The following is a 20,800-nucleotide window of genomic DNA, read 5'->3' as shown; positions in this document are numbered from 1 at the left end:
ATATATATATATATATATATATATATACATATATATGTATGCTAAGAACCAAGAGGGAGAATCTCACACATAGCCTGTGGCTGTCCTAGTGCTTGCTATGCAGTTCAGGCTGCAACTCAGAGTGATTCTCTAATGATGGCATTACAGTATAAGTCACTGAACCTGACTCCATATATGCATTTTAGTCCTAGAATGTTACTGAAGAATCTACTGCTAGTGGTTATGTTGAGTGTTAAACTTAATAGGTTTACAGGTGAAAAAGGGAAAACAGGAATTGATTTTTATATTCTTTTATTTTTATTTGTTTGTATTTCATGTTAAGCGCTTGTTTCAGGGTAGCACCCTCACAGTGCTCTTTTTTATGTCACATTTAGGAAACCCTGGACTTTTGGAATGCAACCTTTGAACAAAATCAACAGAATTATTGACAGTGTCCTTTACCTAAGCCAGAACTTTAGGCTTCAGTGTGTTTCCTAAAACGAAGTTGACCTGAGAGTCCAATATAGAAAGACACATTTGACTTCAATTTCGGTCTTCCTTAGGGGAGAATTCACCTTATCCTGTAAATGTCCACTCACTCTGTTCCCTCTCTAAATGGGTCTTTGCAATTTTAATGCTAATTGATTTTTATTACCGTATTTATTTTCTTAGTTAAAATATGCTCTTAGGAGCTTTAAAAAGAACTGTGCTTCTTTCATAAGCTTCTACTTAATAGGCATTGTCATAATAGGTCGCCTTTAGCATTTCTAATGCTTAGACCCCAGCACATTTCTAGCAAATAAAATCAGGTTTTATTTAGTTCAATTTAAAGAATGAATCAGCTTTGGATGTCCTCTAAATGAATTACAAATTAATTGGCTGAGTGTGTTCAGTGTTCTGTTCATTACTTCTTCCATTTTGACAGTAATGTAGGTTAACTCGCACTAGAGAATTTGGTGCAGTGGAAATTCATGACAGCAGTTGCAAAGAATTATTTGAACCTTCTTAGAATCTTCTACAATTGATTTTATCCTGTGTTTTGAGAATTTTAATTCCAAAACTGTTGTACAATCAATGTAGAATGAATAAGTGTTGTGATTTTTAGGTTGCAAATAACTTAACGTTAGACCCCTTTGATGAGGAAAAAAACCAAAACTTTAAATGACATGTTTAGATTCATTCATTGCAAACATATGATTTAATAAACATTAATTTTTAAGTAAAGAGAAGCAGATTTAACTAGTCATCATTTTCAAGTTTTATTTTTTAATTGTATGTATGTGTGTACACCTGAACATATGCTTGTGCACCACATGTTTGCCATTGCCTGTGGAGACCAGAATAGGTGGTCAGATCCCTTGGAAGTATAGTGATAGGGAGTTGTGAGACATCCAGCATCAGTGCTGGGAATCAAATTTTGATTCTGTGAAAGAACAGTATGTCCTTAACTTTTGAGCCATCTTTCTATCCCTTTGTAATTGAATTTATGAATATACATATCCAGAGAGAGAGAGGGGAAGAGGAAGAGAGAGATTTGAGAAAGACACATAAAGGAAGAGAGATGGAGACAGAGACAAAAAGAGTAAAGTCTCATTGAACCTGAAACTTGCCATTTTGCCTAGATTGGCTGGGTAATAAACACCAGGAGTCCAGTTAGCTCCACTTCCCAGTACTGGGGCTATAGGCACACTTGGCACACATGCTACTTTTATGTGGGAGCTGGTGATTTGAGCTCAAGTCCTCATGCTTACAGAGCTCACTGGACCATCTCCCTGGCCCTTTTGGACATATTTTATTTCCTACTTCTGAGTCTGATTTAGGAGGTCCTACATATAAAATTGAAGTTAGAAATAACACATTAAAAGGAGTATACATGTAGGAAGTATTTGAAGGGCATTCTTAGTGTGGAACTAAATAAACTTCATGTTCGGCAAAGGCAGCACAGCACTGGAGCCTCTATTGCATTGCTTCTCCTGTGGAGATGTGAACAAATATCTATTCAGTCCAAATCCAGCAACAAAAACAGACCAAAGGCAAGATTCCATTCAAATCCAGCCTGCGGAACAAGTGGGTTTATTGGGTTTACTTACTAGAGCGTGATGACTCAAAATCACCTGCATCACACAAAAGGCCCATCCTAGCCATTGTGAGCCCAAACTCAGAGCTGCCTCATAGAGTCCTGCATTCAATGACCCTGCAATATACTTTAGCACTTCTGAAGCCACTTGCAGTGAGGAGGCAGAAGGGAGTAATGGTTACATTCCCAGTTGAAGCCCTATACCCCTCCATCTGCCCTACTAGAGACTATTGGCAGCTCCACTACTACTTACTGGCAGAGCCCTGACTACTAATATAATGTTTTATTTCCTTGCCTGATGAGGGGGTCAGGGTTATCTCTGCTCTGTGTTGGTAATGAGAAAGTCATGTTATGCTAAGATGAACTAACTATACTAACACAACCGCATACCCCAAACATCATGATTTGCAACACTTTTAAAATCACTCTTATAGTCTCCTATTTATTTCTCTCTCATCTATCTATCTATCTATCTATCTATCTATCTATCTATCTATCTATCTATCTATCTATCTATCTATTATCTATCTCTGCCTTTTATATCTCCTTCCCTCTTTTTCTTTACCTGTCAATCTACCCCCCACTTCATCCTTCCCCCCACTACATCCCACCTTCTCTATCTCTACCTTCTACCTCTCATTCCCTTTTTCTTTCTCCTTTATCTTATCACACAAACATAGATACACACCAATTTTCATTATATAAAAAATATAATATATACAATTGTATATGTAAGGCCCATTTTTCAATTTTTCCAATATTCCATAATATAATTGGCTATATCATAGGATAAAGCTTACAGAAAAAGAATTAGAGATATTTCTATTTCTACCTCTTCATTGGACCCTTTGTGACCTACTGAACAAGTTCTTTGACCTTTCTTTTCCAGGCGTTTTATCAGCAAAATGATAGTCATTATTCTATCATTTTTCTAGTTTACTTCCCAGGACACCTCTGAAACTCATTGAATTAAACAATGTATAAAGCATGTACTATATTGGGTTTTTTAAAAGCCTAAGAACAAAAAGGTTTAGGTTTATTGGAAACTTTTGGAGACTATAAATATGATTCATTTTTCATAATTATAATGTCCCCTTACATTTTACTAATTTGTCTTTTAAATTCATCATGTTACCAAAGGTCCTTAAGTTCGTAAACTTGCTGTCTTGTAAAGTAATTAAGTAACAAATTGATAAAGTAAATAGATTTGTTTGCAGTTTGGCCAAACTGGGAGGAAAAAGATTTATAGTTTCTCTCTACATTCTCTGTAGCATTGTTAGAATGTTATAGAAAAGATGAAGTAAGCTATGAAATATATATTGGTTAAGTTGTCACAATTGTGTGAAATTTCTTCTTGGGACCTTTAGAGTTTTTCTCCACCTGGAAGACTACTTTAGATTAACACCAAAGGGCAGGCAGCACAGTGATATTAGGTTATCTGTAGTGTGTGTGTGTGTGTGTGTCCATGTGTTTGTATGTGTATGTATGTTTCTATATGTTTCAGGTATACATATATGTATAAATTTACATGTGTGTAGAGCAGGGTGCCATCACCAGGAATAATATAGACTTTCTTTGAGACAGGGTCTCAAATTGGCTTGCAGTTCAACAGTTAGGCTAGGATTGGCTGAACATTTAGACCCAGAAAATCTTCGGTCTCTGTCTCCCCAACACTGGCTTTATAAGAGCACGCCATCATTTTGGGCTTTTATATGGGTGCCTAGGACTCAAAGCAAACCAATCTCTTGCATGCAAAGCAAGCACTTTACTGAGTGAGCTCTTATCCACAGCCTCTAACTTTGTTAATTTTGTATAATATATGAGTGGGAATGTGTGCATTATAAGTAAAAGTTTGAAAGAATATAAATTAAAATGTTAAGTGTTATTTCAGGTTGTTAATTTAAATAATATTCTTGTTTATCTGTTTGCTATAATGAAAATGTTTGCAGAGTGAAGTGCATTGCATTTCTGTCACTTAAAAGCAAATCTTCTCCTTTCGTTCTAGCATATTTATTATGGCAATTTAAAACAATGAAAATGTATATTTTAATAATGAAGAAATATGGCAAAACTTGTAAAATTTGTTTATCTGCTATATTTGCTGGACATGGGTTCATAAACTCAGAGTCTCGGATTGTCTGGATTTTAGATAATCTAAGAAACAGAAATTAGTCAAAGCAAATGGATTTATTTTCATTTTGGCCAAAGTGTGGGGGCATCTAATTTCCTCCCTACCATGACTGTAGGCATCTCATAATTTATAGAAAGCCGGGAGACAAGGCTAGCGCATATACAAGTTAACTGTGAGATAGACCAATTGGTCCTATTGCCAAACAAGGAGACCTGGGTCCTACGTTTTCTATGAGAAAGTGTTTTTTGTTGTTGTTTTCTTTGTTTTAATTTACATCCAAATAGAGAAACATGGGATCTTAAAGACCTACTACTTTGAAAGAGAAAATAATATTGTTGAGTATAAGATTCTCACCCATTCTGGGCTTAATAAGAGTTCTTTGTTACAAGTTTATTATTGCCTTGAGAGGTGGCGAATGCCAGCCTTTTGTACCTTTGCTTAGGAGGTCAGTTTGAACTCCTGACACCTGTGTTCACTTCAACACACTAATTTTTGCAAGTAAAAAAATGCAGTCTGATAGCTAAAAGAAGAGGCGCAAGTGTGTCTTAGAATATCTCTGTATCACTGTCACAGTATTATATATTGAACTTAGCTTGCTACTTCCCACCCTGTTTACCATCTCATATTAAATTTTAAACATATTTTCTAGCTACAGGACCGCACTCAATTCAGTGACCGAGACTTGGCTACTCTTAAGAAGTACTGGGACAATGGTATGACCAGCCTGGGCTCTGTATGCAGAGAGAAGATTGAAGCTGTTGCAACTGAATTAAATGTCGACTGTGAAATAGTTCGGGTAAGACTTGTTCAGTAATTTTCATGCTTTAGTTAATGAACAACAAAATGAGGGATTGAAAACTAGCAGCATGGGGTAGTGCAAACAATATTATTAATGACATGAACAGGCCTGCATAGTGGGAGAAATTTTTTTCTTTTAGAATTTTCATTTGTTAATTAATTAATTAATTAATTCACTTTATATCTCAATATCAGCCCCCCTCCTCCCAGTACCCCCTCACATAGCTCCTCTACTTATTACCCCTTCTCTTCCACCCACTCCCCCCTCTCCTCCTCAGAAAAGGAAGAGCCCCCTCATTATTACCCTACCCTGACATATCAAGTCACTGCAGAATTAGGTACATCCTCTCCCACTGAGGCCAGACAAGGCAGTTCAGTTATAGATCCTATAGGATCTATAGGCAGTCAACAGAGTCAGGGACAGTCCCCGCTTCAGTTGTTGGGAGACCCACATAAAGATCAAGCTGCACATCTGCTGCATAGGTACCAGAGGCCTAGGTTCAGCCATTTATGATCTTTAGTTGGTGTTTAGTTCTAGGAGTCCCCAAAGGTAGAGGTCAGTTGACTCTATTGGACTTCCTGTGGAGTTTTCTATCCTCTTCAGATCCCTCAATCCTTTTTAAAGCTTTCTACAAGACTCTCTGAGCATCTAATGTTTGGGTGTGAGTCACTGTATCTCTTTCCATCGGCTGCTGGGTGGAGCCTTTCAGAGGACAGTTATTCTAGGATCCTCTCTGCAAGCATAACAGATTATCATAGTGACAGGAATTAGTTCTTACCCATGGGGTAGGTCTCAGTTTGGGCCAGTCATTGGTTGGCCATTCCCTCAGTCTCTGCTCCATCTTTGTCTCTGCACATCTTGTAGGCAGGATACATTTTAGGTCTAAGGTTTTGTGGATGGGTAGGTGTCCTTATTTCTCTACTGGGACAGAGGGTGGCCACTTCAGGATCCATATCTCCAACTGCTAGGAATCTCAGCTAATGTCACCTCATAGACACCCCCTCCGCCCCTGCACATTACCAATTTCTATTCTCTCTCCCCTGCTTTCCCTACATCTGATCTACCCATTTTGTTTCCCTCCCCATCTCCTGTCCACTTAGTTCCCTCCCTCCATCTACCTCCGATTTCTATTTTATTTCCTCTTCTGAGGAAGATTCAAGCATCCTCCTTTGCTTTGTTATTTGGCTTCTTTGGGTCTGTGGATTTCAGTGTAATTATCTTGCACTTTATGGCTAATAAACATACCGTGCACTCAGGATGGTATTTTCTAGTCCATCCATTTGCTTGCAAATTTCACGATGTCTTTGTTTGTAATACTTGAATAGTATTCCATTGAATAAAGGAACCATATTTTCTTTATGCATTATTCACTTGAAGGACATCTGGGTTGTTTCCAGTTTCTGGCTATCATAAATAAAGCTGCTATGAACATAGCTGAGCAAGTGACCTTGTGAGATGCTGGTGCATCTTTTGGGTATATATCCTGGGAGTGGTATAGCTGGGTTTTGAAGTAGAACTATTTCCAATTTTCTAAGAAAATGTTGAATTGATTGACAGAGTAGTTTGCATTCCCATCAGTTTGGAGGAGTGTTTCCCTTACTAATGGGAAATGCGTATTTAAAAATTATTTGTCAGATAAGGAAATTATATCTAGTGTGTAAATAACACAACTAAATGATTAAAAAGCAAATAAAGCATTTTTTAATTGAAAAAGGTATATATAAACATTTCTCCAAAGTATCTCATAATAAATGATAAATAAAAATAATTGTATTGATCAATTGTGGGGAAAATTAGTTTATATTCCACTTGGAAGACTTTTATAGGAGGTTGAGATAATTGTGGTATTGTAAATATTTAATAATGTTTCTTTAAGAGACAAATGCCTTTTTTTTTTTTTTTAACCATCTGCTGGTTTCTTTGGTATAAAGATTTCTACCATTGGTTTCCCAGTCTCATTCAACTCAGAGGAAGAAATGATAACATTTGGCATTGTGCAAAGTTATTGCATGGCTTCAGTCATACTTGAGGGTCCTCTCAGAAGACCAAGAGGGAGGTACTATTAAAGAACAAGTAACAAAATATAAAACTCTTCCAGATGAAATAACATTTTTTTCAAACACATAAAGAGAAGATGAAGGGCAAAGGTTTTTCAAATGCTACTCTAAAATCACTTACTATCCTAGTCAGTGTCTTTCTTCTTGTTGTGATCCAGATGTAAAATCAGTTTTCATCCTGTGTTTGCCAAGTATGCTGCTGTGCAAGAGTGTACACTTTCAATGAGAAAGAAATGCATCAGATACATCCTGTTCTAAAGGAGTTTCAAATACAGCAAGAGAAATGATACAAAAAAAATGACTGGAGACTTTTTAAACATTATTCCTTATTATTTTATTTGTTCATTAATTTATTTATTCACTTTCCATCCTGATTGCAGCCCCCTTCCACTTCCCCCAATACACACAGCCCCTTCCCCTCCCCTCCCTTTCTCCTCTGAGAATGGGAGGCCTTCCTGGGTATCAACAAACCCTAGCATATCAAGTCTCTGCAGACCTAGGCATATCCTCTCCAACTGAGGCCAGATAAGGCAGCCCAGATAGGAGAACAGGATCCACAGGAAGACATCAGAGTCAGAGACAGCCCATGCTCCAGTTGTTGGAGGATCAACATGAAGACCAAGCAGTACTTCTGCTACATATGTGTGGGGCAGGGGATGCTAGGTCCAGCCCATGCTTGCTCTTTAGTTGTTGATTCAGTCTCTGGGAGCCCCCAAGGGTCCAGGTTAGTTGACTCTGTTGGCCATTCTGTGGAGTCTCAATCCTTCCCAACTCTTTTACAAGACTCCCAAAGCTCAATCTAATGTTTGGCTGTGACTCTCTGAAACTCTTTCCTTTGGCTGCTGGGAGGAGCCTCTCAGAAAAGTTTTGCTAGGCTTCTGTCTATAAGCATAACAGAGTACCATTAATAGTGTCAGGGATTGGTTCTTGCCCATGGGATGGGTCTCAAGATGGGCCAGTTATTGGTTGGCCATTCCCTCCAGTTTTTGTCCCTACATATCTTGTAGGCAGGAAACATTTTGGTCAAATGTTTTGTGGGTGGGTTGGTGTCCTTATTCCTCCACTGGGGTTCCTGCTTGGCTACAGGAGGTAGTCACTTCAAGTTCCATATTCCCCACTGCTAGAAGTCCTAGCTAGAGTCAACTTCACAGACTCCCTGGAACATCCCCTGTCCAGGGTCTTTGGCAAGTCTTAGAGAGATTCACTCCCCACCTCCAACCCCCAACTGCTAATTTCTGCTCTCTCTCCTCTGGTTTTATTAATGTGGGATTGTAACATGGAAAACCTAGTAAAGTTAAATAGGGAAATGTAGAGCTTGTGTTTTTGTCATTTTAAATTTTATTTGTAAGAATCAAACCTACTTCCTTGAGTAAAAACGCTTGCTCTGTAAGCCATAACCTAGATTTGAGCTTCATTTTCCATGGTACAAGAAGATAACTAATTAGCACCTGGAAATTGTCCTCTGTTATTTACGTTCACACTATGGCATGTGTGTATCTGAGCATGAACACACACCCACACCCACACACTAACAATAAATAGAACAACTAAATAATTTTCATCGAACTAGAATAATATTACTTTCCTCCATCCATCCATCCCCAGTTATCCACCCATGTCCTCTCCAAGTTGATGGCTTCTTTTCCTTTGATTGTCATTGTTACATAGACATACACACATACACATGCGGTAAGGGACACTATTGTTTTTGGTACTTGCTACTAATTTTTCCTCAAACCTATGCAAATATAAACTTGTTGAGCCCATTGTTATTTATGTATATATGATTTCAGGGCTGATCATTCTCCATTAGACAACCAACAACAAGTGGGTTGGTGGTAAATAATCCTTTTAGGTTAGGCTAATTCTTCTTCTCCCCAGAGTCATTGATTGCTGGGTGGGACCTCACAAAATTCCTTTCATTTCATGATAATATACCCATTGATCTTGTCATTGTTCCAGTCTTGTTTATGTAGCCCTTTCATAGCTAGATTGTTTCTGGCTCTTACAGCTTTTCTGCCCTCTCCTCCATGATATTCTTTGAGACTGACAGAGAGGAATTGTGATGCAGATGTAGCTTCTGGAGCTGAGTTCCCCACAGTTTGTTGTTCTCTGCATTGTGTCCAGTTATGGTTTTCAGGATGGTCTCCATTTGCTGTAAGGAGGGGCTTCTTTAGTAGCCATACTTATCTCTGGGGAAAAAGATAAAGTTTTAGAATGTAGTAAAGAATTATGCTGGTCTAGTACAATGGATTAGATTCTTTTCTAAGTCCATGACTTTGTTAGCCCTTGAAAGCTTGCTAGGTTTCCAGTGCCAGGTATGATTTCCCTCCTGTTGAATGGGTCTTAAGTCTAATTAGACAATTCTTGGCTGCCACTGACATGGGAAGGCCTGGAATTGTGCCTTTATGCACATCTTGCTATTATGATAATTATTTTGGTTCACAGGTGATGCAGGTGGCTAAGGACTGTTTATCCACTTCTCTTCCTTGGAAGCTTGCATAGGATGTTTTAGAACAATGGAAACTAGAGGCTTTCGAGTCGGATCCAGTTCAAACTACCTAAGGCTGTGCCCTAAGTGTGGGAAGTCTTTAGCAACTGGGATCCACCCCAAGAGGCTACTTTCAAAATCTATATTGTTTTGACAGCTATATGGACTACTCTTATCAACCATTCAAAAGGAAGCTTTTGTGCCTACTACTAGGGTTTTTATTAAGTTATGGTTCCTGTGGGGAGCATTGTCAGGCCAATTGTTTTGGGGCAGTAGACAGTGGCATGAGCCTGGTTCCTGGGAGCAGGCAAAGCTCCTACTGTCCCTTCAGGGTCTCCGGGGCTTCTAGCCTTAGCTTAACTGAGGACCAGGCTAAGAAGTGCTGTAGAATTTGTTTGAAAAACTCTCCCTATTCCTCCTGTCCTACCTTTTCCAGTAGCTAGAGCCAAACATTTTTTACTCAATTAGAAAGTCTTTTTGGTATTTACTGCCATCTGTGAATGATGTCCTATATTTATTAGAATTAGCTGTGAGTTACAGAAAGATTCAAAATAACAATGGTTTAGACAAACCTCTACAATTCTGTCCAGCTGATACACTGTCTACAGCTAGTGTAAAACTGCTAGGGTAGCCTTAGTGATTTTTCTGCCACTTCTGTAGTGCAACACCTCTTCAAGATCCATTATGGTGGCATATATAACTCCAAGGTGTACAACAGAGAGAAGAGAAAATATCAAAGCTATATACTAGCTATCATTCAAAAAGAAACTGGAGAAACTATCATTAAACACTTTCACTTCCAACAAATTGGCTAAAGTTTAGTCACATGGTCATAACCTAAGTGCAAGGGAAGCTACAAATAGAGTTTTACTGTGTCAATTTTGTGTTCAGCTAAACCTGCTATTATTTTACAAGAAAGAAGAACAAATATAAGGCATATCTAACTAGCCCTCACAAACCTATTTATATTGCTACTTCGTTTTATCCATGTTAACTGGTATCTATTACATGTTTGCTATATGTTTCAAGGCTTTAAAAATCTTCTGCCATTGTTTCATTAATCTTTTCATTCACTTCTGTTCATTTTTCTTCCTTCTTATCCTCCCTGAGTGTTGGTTAATGTGATATTCATTATTAACATTGGGTTGTTGGGGTGATCTGACCTGAGAAACCAGGGTTGATTTCAGCCAAGTTGGTCAGCTAGGCAGGTTTCTTTCCTGCCTTACAACTTTGTATGTGTTCCTCCTGAAACAGAGGCTTAGTTAAAGGCAGCAACCATTCTCAACAGAGGTAGACCATACTTCTGTGAAAACTACAGAAATAATGACATGCCCCTGTTAGAATCTCCAAACAAACTTATAAAATATTAATATGATCATAATGTAAATACTTGACACCTTGTGGTGCAATATTGTTTTTCATTACATATTATATATTTTATTCCCTTGAAACTTATAATTTATGTATTTTTTGCTGTTGGTTTCTGAGACATGGTCTTCCTCTGTATCTCTAGCTGTCTGATACTGTAACCTAGGCTGGCTTTGAAATTGTGGAAACATCAGCCTTCGAAGTGCTGGCACTATTAGTGTATGCTACCACAGTATCTTTCTTATGTTGTATTTCTGATATTTACATGTTTGCTTACTTATTTTTCTAAGTACTTGATACTAGTTTCTTTGCATACTTTCTCAATACATCCCCGTACATTTGGCAGTAGAGCAGTTTCATCATCTTGAAAATATATTTCCTGAATCTTATGACTCACTCACTCCAATCTGAATTGCTTACTTCCTTTACAGGGATACAACTGTCTCTTTGTAATTCTTATTTTTAACCTGCTTTTTTCTTTACTCTACCTTCAATAAGGTATCCTCAAATTTATCTTCTAACTTTTCTGTCAAATATTTAAATATTTTTTCAAATGTTCTGTTTAATCTGCCATTGATAATAGATACTTTATGCTTCAGGGCCTTCCTGGGACCCCTTCCCTCTGTACTTCAAAAGAAAAAAAAATAAGGAAAGATTATTTTTAGAAATATACACTTCCCAAATTCAAGGTGATATAGCCTCAGTATTCATGGCTAGGATTCTCTCAGTGGGTTTTAGGCATGCACTTAGTATGTTTTTAAGCTAGTACTATTGATATGAAGTCCCTCATCAGTTATGTGCATAATCTACTATACCTACAGAAACTCACATTATATAAGACAAAGATAAAGTGATATTTTTTTATTTTTGCTTAAAGTTATTAAAAATTATTTTATTATTTTTTTATTCTTTAATCCTTTTCTACAGTCCAGTCATCCATCCCCCTCCTGGTCTGCTCCCCCAACTGCTCCCTATCCCATACCTCCCCCGCCCCATCTCCAAGAGGATGTCCCCCACCCCTACCCCACCAGACCTCCCAACTCCCTGGGGCCTCAAGTCTCTTGAGGGTTAGATGCATCTTCTCTCACTGAGTCCAGAGCAGGCAGTCCTCTGCTGTATGTGTGTCAAGGTCCTCAGACCAGCTTGTGTATGCTGCCTGGTTGGTGGCTCAGAGCAATTTGCCAAATATTAGAGAAAAAAATCCTTTTAAAACCCATCTTCTCTTCAGGGGATGGGTCTTAGAAGGACTTTTTCTATAATATTTGTTAAATTGCTCTGAGCAAGAGTTTTTACCATAAAAATATCTTCTTGAGAGTTCAGGAGAGATCTTGTTAAGTACAGAGGTTGTTCATGTGGCTGATTACTAAAGTGACTTTTGTGTCTAGATGGCTAGTCAACTACTGCTTATGACAAAATTTTGACATTTTAGAGATTTTTTTCCTTGTTCTGTCACATTAAGTTACATTCTTGATTCATGGACTCATTCTAAGACCTCTAATGTATTTCTGAAACTGAAACCCTTCATATATTGCTTTTAGCTTATGGATACATGTCTATGATAAAGTTTAGTTTCTACATCAGCTACGAGATATTAACGACAATGACCATTAACACACAAAAACAGTTATAACTCTATACTGTGATAAAAATCCATGTGACTATAGTCTCACTGATAAAAATCAAGACATATGTTTCTTTTCGCAGACTACATTTGACTACTGGTAACTGAAACTACAAACAGCAAAAGCAAAGATATGAGAGGATTACTGTATTTGTAAGAAGCCTGGGAAGAAAATGTGGCACGCCATTGGTGTGATTTTAATTATAGTTACAATGCCCATGCTTCTTTAACTTGAAATCTTATTTCTAGATTCCTGTCTATTGTTTATTAACTTATTCATTTAACAGCTGTGCATGATGAACCTCTCATGTGCCAGAACTCTGTGCTGTATGAAGATTGCAGCTTGCTTAAGGAACTTGCAGTTGCTTTAATGTCTCTGAGCTTTAGTTAGCCGTAAGTCAGAAGATATTTCACAAAGCCTATAAAATTACATGGGAACAGTACCCAAAAACCAGTAACATACCCCCTGTCTTGTGATAATTCTATTATAATGCCTGCCATTTCCATCTCTGTGTTGTTTATGGTGGACAGGCCCAAATATACTCATGTATGACCAAATATCAGTGGGAACGATACACAATTGAATGTTTAAAATTGATTTTGTGAAATTTAAATTAATTGCATGGAAAAATGCATGTACATTTTAAAATTTAAGATTGCGTTTAGTTTCAGAAGAGTATAGCTAGATTTGAAATGTCTTTAAACAGACCACAATTTTTTCAATTATATAGTAAATTCTCTGTTATCATCATTTTTTTGTTTTGTTTATTAAAACAGAGTTTCTATAGTCTAAGCTAAGTAGCTGAGGTTACTAGCCTTGAACTTGAAACAGCCCTCTTCCCTTAGCCTCCTAAGTGCTGGGATTATAGATAAAAGCTACCAAGCCTGGCTTCTATTATCTATCTTGGACATTAATTTAGTCAGTGAGCACTGAGGCAGAGCACTCACCTACCCAGAAAAGTGCTAGCAAAGCCTAGCACTATGCTTTGCAAAGCCTAGGATTAAATCCTCAGCAGGACGAAAAGAAGTCAAGTGATTCTTAATCAATTTAGGGGAGGGCATATTTTAGTGTTAGGGTACTTGCCTAGTATACACAGAACACTGGGTTCAAGCCTGGCACTCAAAAAAAGGTTAAAATAATAAATTTTACAGGCTAGTATTTGATTTACACCTTTAGACCTAAAACTCAGGAGGAGAATGCAGGAGGTTACCTATAATTTTTAGACCAGCGTCCTCTACCTAATAAGTTCTAGGCTAGCCAGGGCTACACAGTGATACACTGTCTCAATAAAGAACAGGAAGTACAGGAAATAAGCTGATAAGTACCCTGAGATTTAACTCAGTGCCCTGCTATTACACAATATTTTTTCTTCCCTTTATAAAATTGAGAGACAGAGTTAAATATGAAAAAGTCTTCTCTGCAGTACATTGTTGTAGTTAAACAATCTAGCTGGCTCTCATTGTAACATCTAGTCAAAATATTTAGTTTGCATTTGCTTTTATATGTACCACCAGTACTGTATTGTAAGTTCAAGTTCCCTCAATATATCATGCTTGTTATCTTTACTACTGTATATATGATTGCTGTATAGTATTCAGTAATATTTGTAGTATGAACAAATAAATATCTAACAGAATTGTATACTATATATGTTTATATATACATGTATATGTGTATCACAGAAAATATGAACTATATTATAACATACATCTGAACTAAAAGTTAAGAATATACTTTCAAATTGCTTAATAGAAATACTATTAGAAATTTATGGTCAAAAGTCTTCATTTTTAATAGCCATTATACTTGTGAAATTATTCATAGGTGTTCTAGTTAAAAAGACATAAATCCTATTCTATCAATTGATGACCGTCCTGGAAGGATACTTATCATCCTAAAAAGGACAGAATTTGGAAACCAGAAAACCCTCAATTTGCACACAAGGAATCTGAAGCCAAGAGATAAAATAACTTGCCCAAAGATCATGTAAAATAGTTGAACAACAGCCAGGCATGGTGATATACTCCTTTAACCCAAGCTCTCATGAGGCAGAGGCAGGGGGATTTCTGGGAGTTTGAAGCCAGTCATATCTACAGAGCAATTTTAAGGCAAACGAGGCTAAATAGTGAGACACTGTCTCAAAAAATGTTGAAAAAACTGGATAGTTCAAAACTAATTAAGTTTCATATGAAATAGATAAAATTTATTTTTTACATATATTCAAAAGCTGGAATGCAGAAAGGGCTTTGGGTTGAAGAAAATCTGAAGCAAAGAACTAAGCGCAATACTTAGACACTGATCCACTGCCCTACTTTGCTTTCTGTTGCTGTGATTTAATACTGACCAAAAGCAACTTGGGAGTGAAAAGCCTTATTTGGCTTACAAATTGCAGTCCATCATCCTTGGAAGCTGAGGCAGGAACTGAAGCAGAAACCCTGGAAGAACACTGCTTACTGGCTTATTTCCTATGGCTGCTCAGTTTGCTTTCTTATACCATCTAGTACCACCTGATCACGGCTGGTACTGCACACAGTGAGCTGGACTCTCCAACATGACAGCAGTCATTAATCAAGAAAATGCTCCACAGATTTATGAACAGGCCAATCTGATGGAGACAATTTTTTAATGAAGGTTCCTTCTTCCAAGGTGGTTCTAGTTTGTGTCAGATTCACAAAACACAAGCAGCCCTTCACCTATTAGGAAAATATTTGGGAATAACAGCAAATTAATTAATTACAATAATTAATTAAAGATCCCACATTCTTCCAATGCCTAGACTAGAGAAACTTAAAGAGTGTTATATTTGATGTTTTAGAAATGTTAATGAAAAGACTAAATGAGAAGGTATTCAATGGTTTAGGTTTATCTTTTTCCTCAGTTGAAGTATTTTAATGCTACTGCCTTCCAGAGGGCCTTCTTAAACTGAAAAATCCTGTTTATCAGCTCTCTGGGCATCCCTTCACTCAGACAAGTGGCCATCACAAGTTGCTAGAGCAAAATAACATTAAATGAGTTGTTGTAAGCAAGTGAAAGAAACAAACCTGTCATAGTTTTGAGGACTACAAAATCCAAGACCAATGTGCCAGCTAGCATACGTAATGTCTGGCTAGGGCCCCTTCTAGACAGCTGACTATCTTTTTCATGGTAGAAGATATAACATCAATTTCTTTTTCCTTTTAAACAGCAGTAAATCTCTTCTTGAGATTCACCCTCATGACCTAGTTACCTCTCAAGGGCTCGACCTCTTAATACTGTCATCTTACAGGTTAGAAGCTAATCATACTAACAGGGCTAGAGAATATTAATATTCAAATCATAGCAACTTAATCTTTACCAATGAATTTCTCTTTTGAATTGTTCCCCATTGCCTTTCAGGGTGCTCATATTGAAGGCAGTCTCTCTGTATAACTTGGGCTGGCTCACTGTAGGTACATTTTGCCACTCTGCATGCTGCTGTTTAGTTTTGAGGAGCATCTAAAAATATTTTGAATCTTTGAATAAAAAAAAATCCCTCTCAAATACTTCCCAATATTCACATCACATACTTTACGTTTGTCATTATACATGAGAGATTCACCACCTCCAGGTAGAGTACAAAATAGTTGAAGATAAGCAGAAACCTGATTTCTCTTTTTCTTTCCTTTTTCTTCTCCTTCCTTCAGGTTTTATGATGTAAATAAGACAAGCATCCTAAAGAGAAGGTATCTTTCTCCTGTTGCCTATGCCTTCATTTATACAGGATCTCTGGCTAAGATTATTGTAGAAGAAAAGGGTCTGTATTACATTTTCATAAGTAGCAGCTCTCACAGATAAGAAATAGTGAAAGAGCATGACAAATAAAATAAAAGAAGCTTTAGTGAGAAGGTCAAGTACTTTAGATTTTCTGAAGTCTAGCAATTTATTTGTAATGAGCCAACATTAAGGGAAATGGAAACTACTTTTTAAACTAGTGTTTTTCCTTAGTGGGAAAGCTAGCCAATTTAAGAAAAATTTTACCTAACATTTATAAGAATTTTCTCTTGGATTACTTTTCATCTAAGACAATATGTTTATTTTAGATATCATGTTTAGTATACACTGCTAAATACATCTAAAGTTCTATATTTCCTGAATTTGATTCCTACTCCCAAACCCAGCAAGTACAAACAACAGTTAGCCTTCTTAAACTAACTGAATAGTTCTTCTGTTTGCCAGACATATTTTTTTTTTCTGAAAAATCATACCAAGTATAAAACTAACCTTAATCACATTTTTATTTATATTTGAAAGTATCTATGATGGCTTTGGATTTATTTAGCTTTTATTGTATAGATTAAATTCTGGTTTATAGATAGATAGATAGATAGATAGATAGATAGATAGATAGATAGATAGATAGTCTGAGAAGATAGCTCTATCAGTGTAAAGTGCTAACTATATAAATATGAAAATCCATGTTCCATCCCCAGATAACACAAAACAAACAAAAACACACAAACAAAAAGTAAATGGGTATATGTCTAAGAGAGGTCTTGTTGGCCAGCTGATATTCCAGCAGAAATGGGGGAGGTAGTTTCCAAGCCTCATCAGTTACTAAGAAGCTACTGGCAATTGAAGGCTACTAGGAAAAAAAGAATTATTATTATTGGGTATGGCCAATGGTAGGTTTCACTTACTCCAGTGGATGGACCTACATTCATGTGCATATAAACAAAACAAATTAAATTTAGTGGGTTAACAACAGTAACAAAGAAAACATGGAGTTGGGAGGAGTGATGTATTAGGAGTTACAGGAAAATTGGAGGGGTAAGGAGGGGCTGAGAGGTACATATAATCAATCATATTTCATTTATACAGGTATGAAATGCTCAAAGAACAAAAATACAAAGAAAAGTAAGATTTTTAAAATCCAGGAATGGTGACATACACTCCTGGAATTCTAGAACAGTTAAAATGGATTCAGGCCAATCCCTGGGGCTATCAGTCTAGCCAGACAAGACTTGCCTAGCCATTAAGCCCTAGGCTAGTGAGCAACCCTGTCTAAACTGGCTGGATGTGGTGACATAAACCTTTTTACTGTAGAGTCTGGGAGTCAGAAGCATTTGTTTTCCTGAGTATGAAGTTAGCCTGCTGTACATATTGAGGTTACATAGTGAGACCCTTTCTCAAAAAGACAGAAAGACCAAGGGTGCCTAAGGAACAACACTTGAAAATGATATTCAAACACACCTGAATGGGTGTACATACATTAATCTACACCCTCCAAAACTATAACCTAGAAAAGTGGCTTGGAGGCTTAGTTCAATGAGTAAACATTTGTGTTGCAAATGTAAGGACCTGAGTTTGAATACCCAGAACTAGTGAAAAGCCTGTATGATAATATATGTCTATAATCACACTGTTTCAAGCAAGGTAAAAGCCAGACTGACACCCAAAGTTGTTCTCTGACCTCCACAAACAAACAATGGGACATGTATTGGTATTTAGATATGCAAACACATACAAACGCACACACACACACAGTAGTTTCTAGCATATGATTCCTATACATATTTTATTACATATATGTGTATTTTTTCAAGGGATAGAATATAGTCTAGGACTACGGGTATAGTCCAGAGTTAAAGAGCTTGCCTACTATGCATTCTGGATTTAATCCTCACACCACAAAAAGAAGGGATGGGGAGAAAATAATACAGTATTTTAAATTATAACTTTAATATGTTCACTTTTTGATATAAGGTCTCACGTAACCCTGGCTGTCCTGGAATTCACAGGAACTCTTCCTGCCTCTGCTTCTAGAGTGCTGGGATTAAGGTATGTGCCACCATACCCAGGTCAGTATATTTAGTTTTACTATATAGTAGCACAGTGGGTTTCTTTGTGTTGACTAGTATTCTCAGATATTGCTGAATTCACTATTATTTGTAGGAGTATTCCTTGGAATCTTCTGTATAAACTATATCCTATAATCTGCAAATAGAGCTTTAGTTCTTCCTCTCTGATCTGTATACACTCCTATACTTTCCTTAATTGGTATGTAAGTTAAAAATCACTTCTATGTTAAGTCCAAGTAGCCAGAATGGATATCTTGTTTACTCTCATTCTTAGAATTTTTTACATACTACTTTTTATCATTAAACAAAATTATCTACAGGCTTTGGGGTCCTGGAGATTTCTTTACAGGGTAGTTTTTAATGATGAAGTAAATTTTCTTAACAGTTAAGATTCTGTTCAAGTAATTTGTTTATACTATGGTAATTTGCAGTTTTGAAAGAATTGCTCCATTTTATCCAAGTCATCCAATTGTTTGTTCAGAGATGTTTATATGTCCACATATTATTTATTTTGTGTCTATAAAGCCTACCGTGATAGACTCTGGTTTATTTCTGATATTAATAATGGAGGCCATCTCTCTTTTTCTTTGCTAGTCTAATTGCCAATGTCACTGATCATTTTAATGAACCCACTATCAAAAGCATTAATAAATTGTCCTTTAAAACATATTTTATTAATTATTTGATAATTTCATATATGCATATGGTATATTTTGATCATATTAATCCCCAACACCCCCATAACTTCTCTTAGATCCACTCCCTCCCAATTTTATGTCCTCTTTTTCCCCCTTTTACATAGATTCTTTTCTCATACAATATAATCTGAACACAGTATCCCCTTCCTCTACTCCTCCCAGTTCCTCTCCACCTCCTCTCTCACGTTTTCTTTAAATTTTATTTTAATTAATTAATTAATTTATTTATTTATTTATTTATTTTGGTTTTTCGAGAGTGTTTTTCTGTATAGCCCTGGCAGTCCTGGAATTCACTCTGTAGACCAGGCTGGCCTCAAACTCAGAAATCCACCTGCCTCTGCCTCCCTAGTGCTGGGATTAAAGGTGTGTGCTACCACTGCCTGGCTCTCCTCTCTCATCTTGATGCACTCCTTTTCTATACCTCATGTCTTCTTTAAAAAAAAAAAGCAACTGAATCCAGTTTGTATTGGATATATACCATGGACGTAAAGTCATCCATAGGAAGCTGTCAACATACCTATGTCAACCTATCTTAAAAATAACTCACCTTTCTTACCTCGAAAACCATCAAATGTTAATAGCTCTTCAGCTCAGGGTTCATGAGCCACTCTACCCTCCATGTTGAAATGTTAGTTGGCTTGAGCTCATGGAAGTATTGTGCATCCAGCTACATCTGCCATGAGTTCATGAGTACAACAGTCCAGAGACACTATTTCACTCTGTTCTTCCCAAATTCTAACTCTTATATTTCTTCACCTCCTTCTGAAATGTTCCCTGAGCCTTGGAGGGAAGAGTATAGTATAGATGTCTCATTTTCTGCTTTTCAAACAGTAGATCCTTATTCTCTGCACTTTGACTATTTGTGAGTTTCTGTATTAACTCCCATTCACTGCCCAGACATTTTTTCTAATAAGATCTGGGAGCTGCACTAATCTCTAGGTAGAAATATACAAATTTAGGGAACAGTTTGACGTTATGTCCATTAAGCAAAATAATAATAGTACAACCTATGAGCTTCCCACCCATGGGTTTTTAATCAGATTTATAGAACTAGGCATACCTTTCTTCCCATAGAGCAGACCTTAAGTCTAATCAGAAAATGATTGACCATTTCTATATCTTTGCGACTGTTTCAGTGATAAGAGAGTATTTAGCCATGCTGACCATTATTGTAGCTCACAGCATTCACAGCTGGGTAAGACTATTGATGACTTTTTGCTCTCAGCAACCAACATAACACCTTCTGGTACCATGAACACTAGCCAGCCAGGAGGAAGCTTCCTAGTCAGTATCAACTTGATTTCCCCAAGTTCTGTGATCAGCAATAAGGTCTTACCATCAAGTTCTAGAAGGCAACCAAGAGCAATGGCAATGGTCTGCATTTTTTGAGGGCATCTGACATACCTCTGACCAGCAACTTGAGGGGAAGTGTTTTAAAATTTTAAAGGTGTTTTATATTTGTGCAGCAGAAAACCCAGAATAGAAATTCAGGTTATACACTGAGATAAAATATTTGTCAACCACATATCTGACAAAGAATTAATATTTGGAGTACTTAAAGAACTCTAAAAATGCTATCTTGGGCATTCAGTTAAATATCTCAATTAAAAAAGAGACATTTCTGGGTTTGGTGATTAAATATGGGAAGGATTTCCAGGTGGGGCAGTCTCTGGATTGTCCTTCCTTCTTTGTTGCCCCTTCTAAGAAGGAACAAAGTATCCACACTTTGGTCTTCCTTCTTGAGTTTCTTGTGGTTTGTGGA

At 37.0% G+C, this 20,800-nt stretch overlaps 1 protein-coding gene across 1 annotated transcript in view; it reads left to right on the top strand.

The window, feature by feature from the left end:
* The window catches only part of Hdx (highly divergent homeobox), a 108,705-nt gene that overhangs the window by 63,845 nt on the left and 24,060 nt on the right, over positions 1 to 20,800 (top strand). The window contains exon 7 of the mRNA XM_031372501.1: positions 4,837 to 4,983. Within this exon, the coding sequence (XP_031228361.1) occupies positions 4,837 to 4,983 (147 nt within the window). The remainder of the gene's footprint in view (positions 1 to 4,836; positions 4,984 to 20,800) is intronic.

This window comes from Mastomys coucha, chromosome X (genome assembly GCF_008632895.1).
Source record: "Mastomys coucha isolate ucsf_1 chromosome X, UCSF_Mcou_1, whole genome shotgun sequence".
Lineage (NCBI taxonomy): Eukaryota > Metazoa > Chordata > Mammalia > Rodentia > Muridae > Mastomys > Mastomys coucha.
This window is presented reverse-complemented; position numbering and strand designations above follow the sequence as displayed.